At 36.6% G+C, this 22,091-nt stretch overlaps 1 protein-coding gene across 1 annotated transcript; it reads right to left on the bottom strand.

The window, feature by feature from the left end:
- Positions 1–5,184: 5,184 nt before the first annotated feature.
- On the bottom strand, positions 5,185–7,189 carry LOC126828044 (uncharacterized; the record flags this gene model as incomplete). Its single annotated transcript, XM_056102262.1, has 3 exons — positions 5,185–5,337; positions 6,823–6,896; positions 7,060–7,189. Coding segments are annotated over 3 exons (357 nt in total), but the record flags the coding sequence as incomplete, so codon positions are not given.
- Positions 7,190–22,091: the final 14,902 nt, after the last annotated feature.

The following is a 22,091-nucleotide window of genomic DNA, read 5'->3' as shown; positions in this document are numbered from 1 at the left end:
AACAATTTCAACCCCTCCATGGGTATCGTCAGAAGGCACGTCCTTTAATAAAAAAAATGCATATGTTTATATTTTTTCATGTCAACTATTAATGACCTAGTTTGTGTCGTGTGAAGGGTAAGCGCTTGTTATTATTTTGATTCGCATATGTTTATATTTATTTTTTTCATGTCAACTATTACGTTATTGCATATTTACGTAATGGATGATGGTTATTTAAAAATTAAGGAAATTGCACATGTTTATTACAAATGTGTAATGCTCTACTCGTATATACATTCCACCTGACTTGTCACTTAATCAACGGAAATAAGATTGTTGATTGGCTAATCAAGTTTTGTTGTGCTTAATCATCAAAAAAAAAACCGACAAAGCTGTAAGTGTTTAAGCAGATTAGTGAAAGTAAGGCTTTGTATTTTATTTTCAGGCCGCAAATCACAATGTTGACAAACTGAGAAGTGTCGCAGAAAGAGAGATGCTAATTCACAAATAGAGGCGTGTCGATTTATCCCCTACAATAGTACCAATAAAATTCCCTGTTGACGAAGTAGCTGACAAATTATTGAGGCAGTATACCAAATAAACCAATGTCAATGCAGTAAAATCTACGGGCGATGGGGATTGTCTCTTCAATGCAGTCTCAGGGTGCGAATCTCTTTCAGTAGAGTTGAGATATCGCACTTGTTTGGAGATGGTTCTGAACCAAGCAAACATGGGTACCGCCTGACGATACCCATGGCCATCTTATATAATAATACAGTAGTTAACTATATATAATGATTAAAATATACACAACAAAATACTTGTTTTTCTTATTCTTACTTCGTCCTCCTGGAAACCCACTGCAAAGCAAAAGAGGATGATTAATCTGGAAAGCAATTTATCGGTTGTAAAGGGAGATAACTGCGCAAACATTTCATTTTTCTGCAAATTATCGAACATTCGTTATAGTAATTATACTAATGTGCTGCTATTTGAAAACATTAGGTTGCTAACTGATAAAATTGGGTAGTATGTGGTAGTATTTGGTAGAATTGGGTTAGTTTTTACTTGTTTTGGTTGATATAGGGAGGCAAATGGAACAGCCAGAGATCGGTAATCGCATTTAAAGTACAATTCCCGCGCTATAACTAATTATTTTTTTAAAAAATCAATTGATATGCACATTTTACATCATTACGTTGGAGTCTTAGGTAGTATGTGGTTATATTGTAGTGGTATTGGGGTGGTATTGGGTAGTATTGTGTAAATCGTCCCACCCGCATTGTATAATACTATTTGTAAAATAAAGACCTTCTTTCGGGCCTGGGCAAATACATTGCTAACAGAACACAGTTTTTATGGGATACAATCACTAGTTTATTCTAAAAGCACGACGTTTCGACAAGTATCCTCTTATCGTTATCAAGCACAAATGACAAATGAAGATAAATATATAAGAGTGTGTAATAACTTAACCTTTCTCATGAGATGTAGAGACAGTGAAATTGTGTCACATGGATTAAAACTTAAGGGTCCAGTTAACTCCAATGCTGCAAATAAGATCTTACTTCAAGCTAGTAAATCCCTAGTACGTGAACGCATTCAACATCACCGGAATACTAAGCACCGACTTCTGCAAGATATTGGAGCATCACATCTGAAACTTAATCATCTAGTTACTACAGAGGATTTTAATTCCATCCGCAAGGCTCAGACTTCCACCAACCAAGCCAGCGAAGAAAGAATTAAACACCGACACCTCAAAAAGTATGAACAACTAAAGAAAGATAATGTAACAACCAAGAAAACAGATACAACTATGCTAAAGACTGACTTCCTTACTAAAACAGTTGTCAACCTCAGCAGTAAAGATCTAACCAATGACCAAATCAGTTTACTTTCTAAGGGCCTGAAGTTTGCCCCATCCTGGACACCAAGAAATCATGATGTTTTTATCGCCAACATTGAGAAAGGTCTATGCCAACTAGCACCAGGGGGAAAAGTTGATTTCCTTTTTATTTTTTCGTCATTTGTGCTTGATAACGATAAGAGGATACTTGTCGAAACGTCGTGCTTTTAGAATAAACTAGTGATTGTATCCCATAAAAACTGTGTTCTGTTAATTTGTTCCCCGATCGCTAAATGCCACTTAAAGAATACAATACATTGCTAATGTAATTAATTACTTTTCCATTATTTTGAAATATATTCATTACAGCCCCTTTCTTATTGTTTAGCAATGTAATTAATTGCGATTACCCTATCCACTGATACTAATGATTATTACCTATAACTGCACAATAATCAAAATCCAGTTATTGTGTCATTTGTATAACATATAACGAAGCAAACGTGCTATGCCACAATATGGCACAATCTTTACATAAAAACACAGAAATCAGTGATCTGTCTGAAATCTATTAGAATCTGTCAATAATAAAGCAACCAGCGACATGGAGTATTTTATAAATTATGACAAATCAGGTATCATTTGTGAAAGCTTACTTTCCTCCGTGACGGATACGACGTGAATTAAAAAGGCCATTTATTAAAATCGTAGGTGTAAAATAATAATTATATAAACAGCATTCATATAATACTCAATGATTAAAACATTTGGAAGCAAAGTGTAATTATTGTCTACAGGAAAAAGGAAGGGTGTCAGAAAAGTGTTTGGAAAATAATTGCCAGGAGGCATGAGGAAGTTACGCACTGATATGTAAATTTTCATATGTATTTACTGTCTATTTTCATGTACTGTGGGATAAATAAACAACGAAACCTTGCTTGACTCACCTCTAAGGCACATCCTCTGTAAGTAGGACACACTTCCAACTTTTCTTATCCACCACTGTACGTAGTGTCGGCTGTATCTGTCGCCCAGTAAAAGCTTACATCGTTTATATTTGTATGTATATACAGCAGACCTGCAGGGTAGATACCATTTGGTGCATGCATCTTTGCAATCACCAACCCCTGGCAGTATTTGTGTGCTATTATCCCCGACATTGTCCATGTAGAAATTATGACCATAAAGTTCCTGCCAGCCGATGAATTCACTTGAGGGGTGACATTTGAGATCAAACTCCACTACAAAATACAACAAACAGGGTAAAGTATTGGGCTCAACCAAAAAATACAGTAAAGGTTATTTTTTTTATAGCAAACTGGGTAAAGTATTGGACTATTAAATACAGCAAACTTTATAAAGTATTGGACTCAACTACAAAATACAGCAAACGGGTTAATGATATTGGACTATTAAATACAGCAAACTTGGTAAAGTATTGGACTCAACTACAAAATACAGCAAACGGGATAATGTCATTGGACTACAAAATATAGCAAAATGGGTAAAGTATTGAACACAACTACAAAATACATTGTACAGCAAACGGGATAACGTTTTTGGACTACAAAATATAGCAAACTGAGTAAAGCTTTGAACACAACTACAAAATACAGTAAACGGGATAACATTATTGGACTACAAATTATAGCAAACAAAGTAAAACATTGAACACAAGTACAAACTACAATAAACGGGAAAACGTTATTGAACTACAAAATATAGCAAATTGGGTAAAGTATTGGACTCAACTACAAAATACAGCACTCGGGACAACGTTATTGGATAAAGTATTGATCAACTAAATCCAACAAACTGGGTAAAGTATTGGACTGAACTACGAAATACTGCAGACTGGGTAAAGTAATGAACTGTAACGCTATTTAATACGGTTTCTGTTTCTTATAAATGACGCACATTGCCTCTTTTAGGGCATGCAAAATAGTTGATGCTGCAAAGGTAGAACATAGAATAAACCATTTTTGCAATAACTTCTTCTTTTTGAATGTTGATTATCATCATGATCATGTCTTTTTACACAGAATCGTTCATCATGCTGAAGAATATTCATAAGCAACACCATTTTATACCCATTTTCATTATTGCAGTTTTATTACTAAACTGGTTGATATTGTAAAAGTTGAACGTCGATTGAACCATTTTTGCAATAAACATTTTTGTAATAATGTTTTCTTTTGTCATTATTTTATCATCACCATGATCTTTCTTTTGGTGTGAATCAGTGTTCCGCAACGTTCGGTACCAGAGCTATGCCCATTTTCCGAAAACCTTGGAGAACGCGATAAAGGCTAAAGTATTTAATGGATGTGTATCTCTCCCTCTGCCAAAAACCTTGTAAACGCGATAGAGGATACATTTTTCAACTGATTTATTTTACTTCTGCGGGGAATCATTGAAGTCCTGGAGGATAAACTCTATCGATATTCATAATTCCGCGACTTTCCCTTCCAGAAAACCTTGTGAACGCGACGGGGGCTACAGTTTTTAACTTTGGTGGGAAGCATTGGGTCATAAAAGGAAGAACTCTATCGCTATTCAGCGTTCCGAAACTTTACAGTACAAAGTAACGCCCCACCCCACTCTCTTTATGCCGAAAACCCTGTGAACATTTATAAACATAACATTTTCAAAATTTAGTGAGAAGCATTGGGGTCATGAGAGGATGAATCCTGTCGATATTTAGAGTTTGTGACTTTTCGTTCCGGCGTTATGCCCCTTCTCCGACAGATTTTTTAAAAAAGTATTTTTGAAATAATAAAATTTCAATAGTGAAAGACGGTTGTAACTTTTATAAAATGGGTATGAAAATGATGTTGCTTGTGAACACGTGCATGGTGAATATATCAATAATGATTCTGAGAACCAGCAGGGTGGTGATGAAAATAATGACAAAAGAAGAAATAATTGCAGAAATGCATTTTTATGCGAAAATGGTTATTATTGCAAAAATGGTTCAATAGACGTTGTGCTTTTGCAAAATCGATCATTTTTGCAATAATTTAATTTAATTGCAAAAATAGTTACTACAAAGCAAATTTACCTCGTTTAGGACATCCGATTAATTCAAACTTTAGACATGGTTTCACCCCATAATCTATGATGGAAATTCTGACGAATCTTGCTACAGCAGGGTAAGAAAATCTGAATGTCTGAGGTATTTCTGGAGCCAATAACGTATTAACTTCAAAAACCTACATAACAAAATAAAAAATGAAAAGTAATTTAGAAACTGATATTTTTGTGTGTATTGTATTGTTTGAAGACTGTGATCGGTTAAAATTATATAATTATTATGGTCGGTAGAGTGTCATAAGGACAATATTATGAAAATTTCATACCGTTTTATTATTGTCTTTGTACAACACCAAGGTATCCTCCGTTACGCCATACGATACACTAAACAATTTAAGAATGATGTCATCTCTGTTTTCAACCCATCCTTGTATCACTACACCTTGAATTTCCATTGCAGTGATTAGGTCAACCTTAGTAAATAGAAAGCCAATATTTAGTAATACTGGAGATTATTAAGGCGTAAAGCTGTAACTCTGTATTTTCCAGAGTCTTCGACATGACAAAAACGTATATGAAGTGTAATATGGGCTTCTGGTATTCAATATTCAAGACACTGCATGTGAACAATTTTAAAACCATGGCTATTTGTAATGCAGCCTAGTTCTTGTGACAATAATAATATCTATATTGAAGTCATGTACGTGGCTAAACATAAGTGCAGTGTTAAACCGTACCTCCTATGTAGATTGAACTAATCAGGCGCAAGTGACTGCCATTTAATTTGGACTGTTCGTGTTTTTCGACGAACAAAACTGTCTAGAAATCACAATAAAAGTTTCAACTGCAACTTATCCGAAAAGAAAACTAATCTCTATAGATCATCCTCTTATGACACCATTGCTTCCAAATAATTTGAAAAAAAAATCTGTTAAAACCTATAGCCTATATCGCGTTCACAAGCTTTTCGTGGAAGGAAGATAACTCGGGAACGGAAGATTGACCCAAATGCTTAGCACCAAATCAGAAAAGAATCCGTCAAAAACTATAGCCTATATCGCGTTAACACGGCTTTCGGCAAATCCCATCAATTTGAAAACATAAAGTTGAATATTGATAGAGCTCGTCATCTCATGACCACGATGCTTCATAACCAAATTTGAAAACATTCCGACGAAAACTGTAGCCTCTGTCGCGTTAACAACCCAATTGTTAACGGACGGACTGGCGGACACGGTTACGGACAAGGTGGGGGGGGGGGGGTGTCTATGAAAAAGATTCATACCCATGAATTCGTACTTTCGAAATGATATATTCAAGTTGAGATGTTTCCTATCGATCATTATAACGAAATAAAGAACATAGTTCCAGTGTTCTTTACCGAATTGTCTCAGTTTGAAAGACTACATAGTGAAACGTGTAGGCGACACAGCGAAACGCTATTCTTTTTAAAGGTGCTAAATTTCTAAACTGGATGCAAATCGATCAAAAAGCACATATAATTGTAACATTGGTGTATAAGTCATAGACCGTATACTATACGGTCCATGGTTAAACTATGCCACCTAATTGATTGGTGAGCTTCGACTGCAGCCCTAATAATCTCAAACACGATCATTGAACACTAATCGATACATGTAATTTTAATTAGATGCATCGATTAGTGCTCATATTGGTATATAAAACATTATACAGAGTGATGTAATTTGAGTGAAATTTTCAACATGTTTCCTTTTCATTATCTATTTTTTAACTATTATATCAACAACAGAAAGCTCTTTATCTAAATCTTACATCTTTAAGCCCTGTCTCTCGCTTTTAGGTTTAACACAGCCCAAAACGCCTGAATCAGTATAATTCTATATATTTACTTGGATATATGGTTGCTTATCGCTATGCCATGCGCACCATCCAGTTTCTCTATTTAGACGTCCATGATAAGCATACTCAGTATCAACTATTGAAGAAGCTGTTATCTGAAAATCTTGAACAGTTCCTGATGCTATTCCTAAAGGTCGACCACAACCAGTATCTGTAAAGGCAAAATTTACACGGGTTTTAAATTTGTCTTTTTCGTCCTTCTTTGAGTGGAATAAAGGTTATTTTCACTGACTTAACGTTTGAATTTATACTAAAAGTTTCACTAATGGATGCCTCCCTTGATTAGCATATTCATGTACTAAACAATGTCTTACCTTTGGCGCGTACAACTACCTCGGCTAATTCTAGCATATAGTGGTTTGGTGCAGATCTGGACGGATGGAACATCACTGTATTAACAATGGTAATATAGCGACTGATAATCGGTTGGTGACATTGAAAACGAAATATATCGACTCTATATAGATTATGTGGCCCGTCACAAATATGGGCTCCATTAGAGAAATGGTCCCACTTTCTTAAACCTGTGAAAGCTACTATAGCCCGGGCGTTGTACGGGAGGTATGCTACAAGAGAAAGAATATGTCAGAATAGTAAGTGTTGAAAAAAGTTTGAGTTGTGCTTTGGAAAGAAAAACTGACCATTTGCATTTGTTTAGTCAGTGTTGGTTCGTTGTACGTTTTGTTTAAAACAACTGCACAGATGACACTGAGATATCGTTTACCCAGTCGTTTTCGGCTTCCAAAATTCAGGTCGAAACCAATGTAGTGGCGGGTTTCTTACATTTTCTGCAGGGTAACACTTGACCTGTCTCTGTTTTTGTATACGCCGTACAATCACTATGATTGTTCTACAACTTGAAAACAAGTATGGCGATTATTTAGGGCGTTAATTTTTTTTATTTAATTATTTCTGTAGTTTTTTTAATCGAAGTTCAGCTTTAAGCCTCTTCTCGTGCGACAATTTCCTCTAGCTAAAGCATTGTTGTTGTATATACCTTTGGTATTTAACCTAGTCTGGATGGACTGGTGATTATGACGAGAGACTGACTAACAATCGGGAAATCACTAATCAATTATGTGCTGATATCACTTCACATCAAATGACGAACATTTTGTTGTATTTAACACGTTTATTGCGAATAAACAATTTACTTACGATTCTCTTTATAAATCGTCACAGAATGGACTTCAAAATCGCTTTGTAGATCAACCTGTAACCAAGCTTCTGTTCTTGGTCTTTGTAAAATGGCATTCGGTTTACCTTGATGCGAATAATAAATTTTTAAGGTGTGAATAATACATTTTTAAGAAACTAGAAAAATCTGTCTTAATTTAAAACGCATGTTATACAATTATATATTAATGCCAGAAACCACACTAATATAACTTTTCACTAACATTTAAAAAAATAATTAGTTACCTAGATTTCCATCCACAGCATAATACGCATAAAAGTCATCTCGTTCTGGGGCTGAATCCACCGGTCTGTGCATAGCAACATTATCTGGTTCTCCACTAGTATCTGACATACATGTATAAACACAAGCTCAAATACTTTCTTAAAGATGCATTATGCAAGATTTAGATAAAGAAATGAAAAATATATAATGAAAAATAAATGTATTGAAATGATTCAAATTACTTTATTCTGGGCGAAGTTGTGACTGTTTGAAGATGTGACATAGATTGCTTATATCTTTTAAACCTCGCGGATGTTCAAATCCATTTAAATCTCGATTATCAAATGGTCTGAAAAGTTGATTATAGGTTTGTCACGTAAATAAATATCTAAAACATAATTTATATAAGATTTGGAGCCAGAAACTAGACTGCAATAAGCACATTTAGCTCTTACATACTGCATCTTTAAGTGATTAATAATATAAATCGACAGGGTTAATTATCCACCACATTAACATGGCGATAGAATGTTAATTATTTAATCTGTAAACATGTAAGGTTATGTGGCGTAATATTTATGGAATAGCGTCAACTCACCACAGGTGTCAAGTGGACAAAACCTCCAACCAACAGGTGATAAACACCGTGGTCCTGCTTGAAAGTCCATGAATCTCCTACAATGATTATCTGTAAAAGCTCCTTTGTAAATCGTACTAGTTGCATAAGAATTATTCTCCCATGAATTACAAGTCTCTCCCGTAGTTGTATAATCCACTGTACCTCTGTAGGAGCTCCCCTTGTCTTCTTTAAATATGCATTCTCTTATTTCTGAAATTTTATATTAAAGTACTGTACTTAATGTTTGTACAATAATTCATGTTCAACGTTATTGTATTGAATTTTTTTTAAAGGCATATTGACAATATGTGGAAATATAAAATAATAAAGTACGACCAAAATTGACAGCTTTTGAATTTATCAGCTAAGGGGGAAAACAGCATCAGTTATTTGAAAATGCTATAACAGATGCACCGTTCAGTGTGCAACATAATTCTGATCGATATTATAGTCCGATCCTAATGTAAATCCGTCGATTTTTCGGATAGAAATCATGAAACAAGTTTTATTTTGTAGGTTTTGTTATTTGATGACAAAAAAAAAAACAATGTTGATTTTTTTTTTGAGTAGGTCTTCATAGTAGCCTATGGGACGGCATTATTTGAAAGGCAGACATTTTGCGATAATATTCCATCTTATATTGTGTTTTCAACTTATTTATAATCTTATCGACATATCAACTGTGATTTGGCACTGTATTAGTATTGACAGGGGTCATGACCTATGACTATTTTCAGATTTTTTTTCATCACTTCATGAAGATATTTCCAAGATGGCGACCATTTTTGGCGTGATAATCAGACGATGTGCTGATTTTCATTAAGTAGTAGTGTTTGGCGTCAATATATATGTTTTCGGGGTCGCAGATTCCATTCCTGGCATTTACATCCTTGTAAGATGACCACATGTTCACATACTTAGCATATTTCCATGATGGCGGCCATTTTTGTTTGGAAAATGAGAAGATATGCAGATTTTGATTTAGTTGTAGTGTTTGGTGCCAATATATAGGCCTATGGTTACGGGGGCGCAAAATCCATTTTCTGACATTTACAACCTTGTAAAATGATCATGTTTACATACTTAGCATATTTCCAAGATGACGTCCATTTTAAGCGGGAAAATGAGACGATGTGCAGATTTTGATTAAGTAGTAGTGTTTGGTGTCAATATATATGTTTACGGGGGCGCAAAATCTATTTCTGACATTTCAACCATTAAAAATGATCACATGTTCACATATTTAGCATGTTTCTAATATTGCTGCCACTTGTGGCGGGAAAAATCGGACGGTGTGCTGATTTGGATTAAGTAGTTGTCTTTGGTGTCAATATATATGTTTTCGGGGTCGCAAATTCGATTTCTGCCATATACAACTACGTAAAACGATCGCATGTTCACCAATTTAGCATATTTCCAAGATGGCGGAACGTTTTCTAAACACATTATTATCAGATTTGGTCATAGGTCACGAGATACAAACATGGCTAGCCTTAACCCTAACCAAGAATCTAGTCAACAATCACCTATGACTAGTATGACGAAATCTGCAATCAGTCGTAACTTATAGACTTGACATTGTCACTGGCATTAAAAATAATAAAAGAATCGAAACGGTAATCTACAGGTAATTTGGAAGGAGTTAACCAAAAAGATGATTACCAATAATCAATAATTTAAGGGTATGAATTTTAAATCGTTATAGAATGCAAAAATGATATAGTCCGCCTGCTAGTCTGTAATTGTTATTCATGTATGTATTTTATTGATCTGGACTTAAAGTAGCTTAGTCTCTAACTCAATATCATCCAAAGTCTTCGACATTGAAAACACGAATTATTTGTCAATTTAAATCAACATTGACATTGTGATCTTACCGGGAAAAGATGGGCTTCTGATATCCAACATTTAAGACAAAATAAACATTTTACCATTGGTACACGAATCGTGTACCATATACGCTTCAGCGCCATTTGTAAAAACGAGGCTAGACATTTTCCACAAGTCATGTTAAACACTGACACCATATTCTTATCTGGAGAGCATGCGCAATAAATACTATCGATGTAGACTGGAATAACTAGACGCTAGAGATTAGCATTGGATTGAAACTTCTGGCTTATTTTGCCGAACATAAATGATTTGAAATTAGAGTAAAAACAGAAACGATTGAACGTAAATCAGTTTATATACATTCATATTACATTATTATATGCGTTGTGACTCATTTATGTCAATTTCTAGGTCCCAAATATTAGAGATTTAGCTCCTTTAACTAACAAATTTTGAAGCGATAGATAAATAATTATCAGTATCTGTTGCGTAAAAAAGTATTAATAAGAATAACGGCTGGTAATAATTGCGTAGATAACAAAGTTGTTATCTTCTTTGTTTCCATTGCTTTATAGTGGGTAATGAATAGTAAAATAAATGTTTTTGATTTATTTTAATCGACAAACCTGTGGACTTATAATGACAAAATGTCAGATTATAAAAACTGCCAGTCTCTGGAACAATCAAATCGGTTTCATTCAAAGTCCATAGGTTAGGTGTCAACTTGATAAAATCATATCGTTCAGCTATCTGTTCCATACCTTCTATTTCAGAACATCTCGTTCTATTGTCAGGCTGAAAGATAATATTTAAGATCGATATTTTCAGCCGCGCTTATATGAAAACCAATGAGACTATTATATTAACTTATTCTATTTCCAACCCCACATTTTATCTATGTAAGAACTGGATTAAATTGAATTTAACGCCTTCTCGGCACAATAAGCTACATATAATATACCGTATTGTTTATCTTATTTTCTGTTGCACGCTTCTTTTCCTCTAGCTTGTTGAATTCCAATGGATCGATCTACACGCTACATGGAAACGACAGACATGTAATATAATTCTGAATAGACATGCGTTTCCCCATGCAAATAAAAGATAACTGGGGTTATATGAAAATTGCATATTCAATAATGACTTTCTTGAAATAAAGACGCGATATCTTCGCATTAAGTGAGAATATCGTACACATCAAATCCACCAATTGAAGGGTTATGGGATATTGACATTTCATTAAGTTGAAGGTTGGTAACGTTACGAAGGAATCATGTACCTGCAGTAAATAAAACTGCATCCTTGTTGGTAAAACCATGGAATGGTTTGACAGGTTGCTATTCTTACAACATAAGTGAAACGTAACACCCGTTTCATATTCGCCATACGAAGGGATCCATCCACCTGTGTCGTTGTTATTAATGACGTAGTTACGCAGCGGGAGATTTTTCTCATCGAATGCTGAAACAGTTAAACAGAATTAATTATATGGACGACTGTGGATAACAATGTGCGTGGAAACAGTGGAATCTGACCAGAGAGTTTTTTTTATTTTAAAACATCAGGGAAAATAACTAACACAATGAGTTAATATCAGCAAAGACAATCGATTTTACCTTCTGATAACTTTACGAAAGACTGTGCTAACAAAATGCCATGCAACACTGGTTCAATATCATTTTATTATTAAAATAAATAGCCACCAAAAAGAAGAATCAAAATAACACATATCATTGTTTGTATTAAAAATCAATAGACCAATACCTCGTCACACGAACACAATGACATTGCTACGGCTTCAAAATTCAGCCAGTTCTTTGTGAGCGTAGTAAGAGCGTGGTGGGGTCATAGTAGGGACGTGGAGAGCGGGGTAGGCCCACGACCATGCACCATATTCACGTTGCGAAGTCGAGGCCGAAAAGCGTGTCGAGAATGTATAGGGAGAGCTTATGCCCTCGTCCGACCGGGGTGGCGTCCTTACTGCGCCGCTGCGACCGTACAGCGACCAGAAAAGGAACAAGGTCGCCGACAAACGTGAACACAACGCGCGAAAATGTCCCAAAAAATTACAAACTTGAAAAAAGTCGTATTCTCATACCTTTCCAGTTCAGATCGCAGAACCATGGCGTTTGTTTTGAACATGCTCAAAACAAACGCCGTGACTCGGCGATCATTGGCGACCATGGTGACCACATCCCGATAGCTGGCGTTTCCACCACGCCTATGGCGATCTTAACGCGCTCTAAAACCATTTTCCGTCGTCGTAGCAGCGAAGTAAGGACGCCACCCCGGTCTGACGGGGGTATTATCGGCAACTTGGGACCTGCACCAATGAGATGACTCAATCGGCAATAAATTGACACCGCGCCCACCACGCGCCCACTACGTCCAGTGCGCTCGTTCTTACCCAAGTTCTGTATAATTTTTGCGAGTGAGGTGCGCGTAGCGAGGACTTCGTTATGCGTGAAGGGGGCTTTACGATTAAATTAAGAGGGTGGTCAGATCGTAGTACAGTCTGGTTGGTCTCAGGGAGGGCGTGGCGAGGTATTTTTCAGCGTATTAAGAGAGTTATACGCTGGGAATTAAAAGCTACAAGTCCCCTGCAGCCCGGGCCTTAGCGCCATGGGACCCGGACCATCCTCATTCCTTTTGAGGCTATCGTTGCCGTCAGGGTATCCGGACCCCGGCGTGTAATCGGTGCCTTGACCTAACCTGTATAGCGCGACCGCGGGCTAGCACACCGTTAGTCCCCCCCCCCGACCTTACATCTTAAAGACAAGTTAATTTTATACTATTTGGGCTAGTGAATCATAAACTTTCGTTTATCTGTAAATATTGTCAGTAATGGTAATCAACCGGGGTGTTTATAAAAGAATTGACAAGGCCATCCCTGCGACTTATTAGGGTTATCCTACTTTTCGCGTATTTTGATTGGCTGTTGTACATGAGCTATTTTTAGCCCTGCATCCATGACGTAAAGATGTCAAATTTAAAATGCCGGAGTAAACAAGTTATTATCGCTTCGATTTAAAAGAGGTGAATTGTTCCGATGACAGGAATGATTATATGCTTAATTGTAATCAGTATTGTTTCGAAGACAAAATGTCAGTTCTTGATTGGTGTTTGTCAGTTGGGTCTATATAGTACCACCTCTTATCTCGAAACACGGAGGGTTGAGAGATGATGTTTCTTATCTAGGTTTATATTATAGCGATCAGAGACCCCAGATTAGCGAATCCGTGCCTTGCTCTATGAACTACTATATCCAACAGTGTTGATATACCGCGTGATCTTATCTGATCTGAAAGCACAATAATCTACTTTAGAATACACGTACCAATATCAAACTATTATAACAAACCTGTCGGACATCGATGACCAAGCGTTTTGATGATACAGTAATTCCCATCAGGCCAATAGATGTCATCTTCCGCATCTGGATCATCATCTATTTTAGTACAAACTGTCAACTGGAATGTCTGTTTATGATACGGTCCAAGTAATCGTAGACTTTCAGGCCATTGTTGGATTTGTCCAGTGGTTTCGGCTGTGGTCATATTGACATAACCCATTCTCCACCCGTGGTCAAAGGGCTCGGGACAACCAAACATTGAAGCAGGTATAGAATAGATGCCCATGGGCCACATACTGGACTGCCGAACTGTGTGAATAATAACATAAGGGTTATTGATGTCTTGTTTAAATTTCATAGCGCATTACATTAATTTAAAAACATTTAATTTAATTCAGTGGTTATAATTTGTGTAAGGTCTGTTTTGTATAACGTCAGCGAATGGAAGCTGTGACAGACGAAAATAATGTAAACATTGGAAAGAAGTGGCTATGATATCGAATTGGGGAGTAGTTATGCAAATCAAAACTAGTGAAATTATACCTTGATCAACAAATTGACAGACGAGAAACCTACATTTGTGAATAAATTCATGCAAATTATCAGTTCTCGAAATGCCAAAACATTAAGTGTATTGTATAGGACTACTAGCTGCAGGATTGCAGCGGTGTATTTTCTCGTATTATACGCCTCTACATTCTTAAAGGCTTTGCGCAAGTAAACATAGCTTTATACGCACAATTTCAAACACCTATCATACCAGTTTGAATTGAAAAAATGAAATATATAGTTACCGAATCGTTTCTCTTTATGATAATTCGTACTATATTATCGAAGCGTTGTTATGTGTTTTGATGGGGTTTAACCAGTTCTATCACATGTGTGATACTGGCTGACACCAATATTGTCCTTTAAGTGAGTTATGGGCCCGTGACTTACTAGTAATCAAATCATTACAAAGTTTGCGCACATGAAGTACTTAGAACCACTCACTACTGTGACTGGGGTCAAGGCGAACTACAACATTAGTGGAACCACATAAAGCCCATGGCGCCTTCGGCAACCACAGCAAAACCGTTCACTCGATTGTCGTTTGTCTTACAATATTAGACAGATACCCCAAAATCTATAGGCTAAATGACCTCAGAATCTCTCCTATTATTTTAAAATAGGGAGTGCTTTTGGTTTACGTTTACTCGGATCTAAACACGAATTTGTTTTTAAATTTAGAACTTGTTTTCTGAGTTCGATAGTTTTAACATGTAATTACATCTTTTGTAAAGTGGGAAAATAAACTACTACAATAGTATCCAGTTTGTGTCTGTAGGGAAAACTTCTTTATTTTTATGAAGACGTTTTTGTATACCGTCTTCGTTATTATTTAATAAGCAAAACCGTGTTTGATCCATCGAGTTAACTTTCGTTTACCTTTCTGACAAAACGGTCCATAGAAGTTCCCTATACATTTACAAGTACACGTCTGATGATCAACCAATCCACCATTACTACAATTAATACCTATACATGCTACAAATAAACAATGAAAACACAATAACATTTTGTGTCTTAATATTGTATAGTACATTTAAATAACATCTAATCTTTTGATTGAAACTGGTTTAATAAATATCAACGTATAGCAGGCAAGTTTACGAATTCTGTCTTTGTAGCTTCATTTATTCCGAGTTTTTTTGTAAGCGATTGTGGATTATCGTTCCGTTAACCAGAACCATGAATCTTAAATATCTCCTACAGCAGAATCTTCTATAAAATATCTACTTGTAACTAGAAGGGACCTCGCACGTCTAATATTCGAGTGACATTATTTCAAGGATCGAAATTCTTAGAACAATTTCTTACCTGATGTACGGTTACGTGGCGGAGAAAATATTCCGTTAATATTTGGTAAACCCAGCAGCGAAATAACTATAACTCTACCAACATACACAATATCCATTTTAAAGATCGCAAATTCGAGTAACTTTGGGTTTAAATAGAAAAGCATCAATTATCTGTAGACTCACTGACAATCATTCGAAAATAAAATAATACACAACTTATAGAAAGTAATTAGCCCGCTATTGTATAGCTAATATTATTCTAATGGGCTTGTGTTTACTTTATTTGCCCGTGTGTGTACAATCTGTCAATACAACTGAAACCTCAACAGTAATGTAAAGGTTAATCTATCAATGTTCCTGTATCTGTTCAATTGTTTAATGTTTAAGGTATTGATGATGGTGCAAAATCTAAATAACCTCGTTAATATATATCTAGTTGATTAACTTTCATAATTAATCTTTCTTTTCATCAATTCCATTAGACAGACACAAGCCATTTACTATATTATCCATATTGCCCGCGGGCCTTTCTGGTTTCTTCTAACTATACCGCAAAAAGTATGTCTCTTAGGGACAGGCTTAGTTCTGAATGAAAATTACTCCGTCCTAAAAGATCCCTGAATAGCAAATGGGACATTAATTATTCAAACACTTATAAGTAATGGATAGACTTCAACAAAAGTATGTTGCACAACAGAATCGTGGTTAATTTCCACACACACAATTATGTCTATGTCCCCAAGGACCAACAAATGACATATTATATTAAAGATACATTATGGAAGATCTAGTTAAAGAGCTAGCCATTCTTGCTATGATAGTTAGAACATAGATAATGCAAAATGAATACATAGAAAATTTCATTCAAGTGACTCTACTGCGAGCGATGATATTTGCTTTTGAAGGTTTGACAAAATGTGTGCACTAATCGCAACAACCGTACTGGCTAAGTCTCGCTTCTCCAGTTTTAAAATCTTCCAACGATGGTGAATCGGCCCTCAGAATCTTAAATAAAAGAATACACTATTCCAATCTGATTGAAATACAGATCTATATTTCGTGTTTTTATACTTTGGATAGCCTCTACTACATGAACATCTGACCAGTTGTAGTGGGGGGTCGTGTCAGGGGTAATACGAGTGACTTTTGACACTATGACGCCAGTCATTAGATTAACCAATCAGCGTTGATGTTTCTAGTAGCATACGCACAGGTGTCGTGAATCGCACGCCAAGAGCTCGCTGCAACAGAACAGACCGTTTGATTGGCTAATCTATCACATCAACCAGCACGCGGGTTGTATAACAACTCTTCCAGATCCTAGTGTAGTAAAAACAAGTAAAACAGAATTTTGAACTATAAAAAACGAAATGAAATAGGATCTGTGTTTTGATCAGATTGACACTATCCCACGGGGATCACAATTTCACTTTATTAATCGATATAATCTATAATTCTCAACAGTATTTGGATATGGAAAGTATCAAGACTACCCTGAGAGAAACCCGTGACGTCTGGGAGATCTTATGATTTGCAGCACGTTAACCAACGCCCCGCCCACCCGCGCTTTTATCCAGATCCAGAGTCTCCAATAAATTATACTTCAAAATGCTGCTAACTAGAATATGCTTTATCCACAAGCTTCTAGACATACTAATCAAATCCACACCACAAGTGGCCCTACTACTCATATTGCAACAAATATTAAATCACAATATCATTTATGCTTTTATTGAATAAATAATTCATGAACAAAATAACATTTGTTAAGAAGATCGCCGCAAGTAATCGTTAACAATTCTTATTGCACCCAAAGCTTTATTGACATTTTGGGAGCCACGGTGGCTAGGTGGTTATGACGCTGGCTCGCTAGCCTGGAGGTCGGGTGTTCGATCCCTGCATTGGCCGAGAAAGTTCATCAGGATTTTCCGACGTGGTTTCCCCTTGTCAGTGGTGTAGAACGGAGGGCCTGACAAGGACAGCTGTCAAGTCCTTCGGATGAGACGAAAAACCGAGGTCCCGTGTATATATTGGAATGCACGAAAAAGATCCCCTGGCAGTTGGAATTCGATATAAGAGTAGGCGATAGTGCCGCTGCCCGGGCAAAATTTCCCTCATACCACACTGTATGCCGTATGCCCGTCTTCATTAGCCTGCAGTATAGGAGCAGAACAGTAGGACGTTAAACCCCATTTCATTTCATTTATCGACATTTGATTGCGTTTCTGTGATACTATCCCAGAAACTAAAAGTAACAGTGAATTATCGACATATCTTTATGTGTACACTAAATTCAATATCTAGAAGTGCTGCACATATAGACAAGTAATTCAATTTTAAACAGTTTTTCATTTAAAGCAGTAAATGGCACATATAGACAAGTAATTCAGTTTTAAACAGTTTTTCATTTAAAGCAGTAGATGGCACGTAATTCTATAGACATTGCGGTAAGCTACTATATAAATCTTCATATGCTAGCTGAATGCATAAACGTGATGTAGTGCTGATTATACCTTGTGAGGTTTTCTATGACAATTGCATATCTGTTGTGTGCTCACTGAAGTTCTCTGAAACATTTTATGTTTATATTACGTTCTTTGATATATATTCTGTTTATAGTTCCTTGAAACATGTTATGATTATATTAAAGTTCTTTGGGGGGGGGGGCGGTCAACTGGTGGGGTTTCGATTCCCCAGTTGTACGTGACAAGGAGTAGGGTCGCCTATCCAACCTCGTGTTTCTCCGGGTCCTCCGGTTTTCACCCACTGCTAAAGACCCCTACACGCGCAAGCGAAGTATTGAAATAAAATTGGACCATGTATTAGTCCCGAAATGACCTAGTTTGTGTCGAATGAACGTTAATCTCTCTCTCTCTCTCTCTCTCTCTCTCTCTCTTAAAGCTTAAAGTTCTTTGAAACATGTTTTTTTTTAAAAAACTTCTTTGAAACAGGTTTTGTTTATATTAAAGTTCGTTTAAAGTAGTGGTGCTTTGACTCTGTGAGTAAGACGCTGGATAACTTGTCTGGAGGTCTCGGGTTCGCTCCCGGTGTAGGCTGAGAAAATTTTTCCGAGATTTTCAGTGCCGTTTTCCCTTGACAGTGGTGGAGGACGGCGGGAATAACAAAGATAGAATGGGACGGATGGGACAAAAAACCGAGGTCCCGTGTACACATTGGCATGCATGTAAAAGCACCCCTGACTGTTGGGATTTGATATAAGAGTATAGCGCCACTATCCGGGTAAAATTTCTTTCATGGTAAACTGAATGGCATAAGCTCGTCTTCATTAGCCCAGTCGGTATACGTTAAACTCATTTCAATTCTTTGAAAGCATGTTCTGTTTATATTGAAGATTTTTGAAAGCATGTTATGTTTATCAAAGTTCTTCTTTGAAAGCATGTTATGTTTATACTACATCTCACCCTCCTCCACTGTCTGTATCCGCAATGTTATACAACAATTAAACGAAAACATCCATTTTAGCTCGATTGGTTAGTATATATAATATCTTTGGGGTGATATATATGGATTTCAATTGATTCATAGATGTTTTAGATCAGAGAAAAAACGATAAATATTGAACTGCTAAATTCGATATCTTTAATGTCAAAACTCGCGGAAAACAAACTCAATTTTGTCTGATTATATTGAAGTCTTATTTTCTAATGACTAGGCCCCCCGGGGATCATGATACGTTTTCTTTATTTGTTCAACCCAAGAATATCTCATATTTGCAACTCATGTTATATATCACACAGCTTCAACACTCAATTTCGACTAAATTGAAATAAATGAAACGGGGTTAACGTCCTACAGTTCTGCTCCGACTGGGCTAATGAAGATGGACATACGCCATACAGTGTGCGCTGGGGGAAATTCTACAGCCTACTCTTATATCGAATTCCAACTGTAAAGGTTTCTTTTACGTGCAGCCCAATGTGTACAAGAGACCTAGCGTTTTCATCCCATCCGAATGTCTATACGTTTACCTTTGCCAAGTCCTCTGTCCATCACCACTGACGAGGGGTAACCACGCCGGAAAATCCCGATGAAATGTCTAGGCTAACGCAGGGATCGAATACGAGATCTCCAGGTTAGCGAACCAACGTCTTACTCACGAAACCACCGCGGTTTCCAAGTTGAAGTAATTAAGGACAACAAATTATGATTGCATACACATTTATATACCTACTAATATTTGTCATGGGCTCGCCAATCTAAATCCATACCCCTAGTATATTCTCTATACTTTATAAAGCTATCAAAATGAAATCTAACCCACCCCCTAACAAATTTATTCAGTAAAATGGACCGTTTCAAACGATGGTGTCTTCAAGAAATCTGTTATCTTTGAGAATATCCATACATGCACGATACGATAAAAAAAAAAACGGCAGCCCCCCCCCCCCCCCAGCCTCCGCCCGAGATACGCAAGATACGCACATCAATAGGACTCATCCTCTCATTCAAGATCTTTTGATCCTTAACATATTTGTTAAGTTTCCTCAGAATGGGACAACAATTGCAGCCCATCTGGAGTGCTTACAAAATTCATACATATTTCACATTTTGCATAAAAAGCAGGGGCTACGGCTTTAGAATGTAAGGTCCGATGCGTACCAAAGTCGAACTCATCCAAGAACGTCTGATCCTTAACACATAGTATAGTTTAAGTTTCATCTCATGAATTGGACAAAAATTGTCGCCTCTGGAAGGTCTACAAACTTCATTCATATTTCACATATGCACACCAAAATTGAACTCATTGAAAAGCTAGTGATGCTCGTTTTAAGTTTCATCTAACTCGGATAAAAATTGTGACCTCTAAATGGTCCACAACCTGGGCATTACATGCTTTTATACTATTTGCGTAAAGGGAAGCGGCCTTTTGACTGAAAATTTCAGTCGGATTTTCACGAAATTCGGACTCAACCATAATTATTATGTAACGGAAATACTTGAACGGTTTTGAAACTAAGATAAAAGTGGTGACCCTCTATAGGGATCCACGTCATATTTCGTACAATCAGGGGTCATAATCCAGAAAGTTATGATCCGATACGCGCCAATATCAAAAGGAACCCAAACCTTTAGGATATATCAAATTGGATGAAAATTTAAACCTCTGGGTGGGTCATGCACAACCTGGGTATTACATGCTTTTAAGGGTAGCGGCCATTTTGTCGTTCAGTTTCGGTCCAATTTGTACGAACTTTGCACTCAACCGTAATTATGGTGTAACGGTGATATATTTGAACGGTTTTTACAACCAAATAAAAACTGTGACCTCTAGAGAATCCACAAGCTAAAATGTATATATAGAATTGACGATGCGCCAATACCGAAACCGAGATCTTTCGGTTATAAAATATACATTGTCAGTTTCATCAAAATCGTATAAGGTGTCCACAACCTTGGTATTATTATGCATATATTTGTCCAGTTCAGTATCGCAAGAGATCATCGTCGACTGTTTGCATGGCAAGGGGTTTAGAAAAGAAATAAAATTTCACCTCATTTCTGATTAATTTTATTAGCCGTAAATCGCCCAGAAAGCGTCCCTGACAATCTAGACCAAAAGGGGTTTAAGTGGTCTAGGCGGCTCTGGACCCTCGCCTAAAGTCCTAGGATGATAGCCCCCACCCCAATCCAGAATTGCTTCCGCCGGCCCGTTACGGGCACATGTTATTGTCTCTGTACAGGAATTTCACAAATGTAATTCATGTGATAAATATCACATGGAATGTCATTAAAATATATATCTGTGTCGTTGGTGGTAAATAAAAGTTGTAGACAGTCTTCGTTATTGTTGTCATCTGGTTGATAAGCTGACCAATTCGTAATATTAGCACCATTAAACCATGTCCATTCTTCCTTTCCGTTTGCCTGTATAGCACCAACACTGAATTCATTAACTGAAATATAAACAGAGCGCAGTTCTTTTGTCAGCACTGCTAATGTACACTGAACCAGTATGTTTTTGAAAATGGCGAATAGACTAACACTGGCTACATATTAGTTTTCATGTCTAGAAAAGGGTTAATTATACTTACTAGTTATTCCATATTGCTGATGTAGAAACAACCGTTTTTCTGGTGTATCAGCTACTACGAGATGACCATTGTCTTTTTCACATTCAATCTCGGCGTCTTGAATCTTTAGCGCGTTATCAGTCACCACATTTATACAGAGATTGCTTGGATTATTATAATAGTAGTTAGGTGGACAGGATTCTGAAAGATGGATCGTTATATAACATAATAAAAAAAAATAAACAAAAGATTGTGTTTTAAAAGTAG

Source organism: Patella vulgata, chromosome 7 (assembly GCF_932274485.2).
Source record: "Patella vulgata chromosome 7, xgPatVulg1.2, whole genome shotgun sequence".
NCBI classification, from domain to species: domain Eukaryota; kingdom Metazoa; phylum Mollusca; class Gastropoda; family Patellidae; genus Patella; species Patella vulgata.
This window is presented reverse-complemented; position numbering and strand designations above follow the sequence as displayed.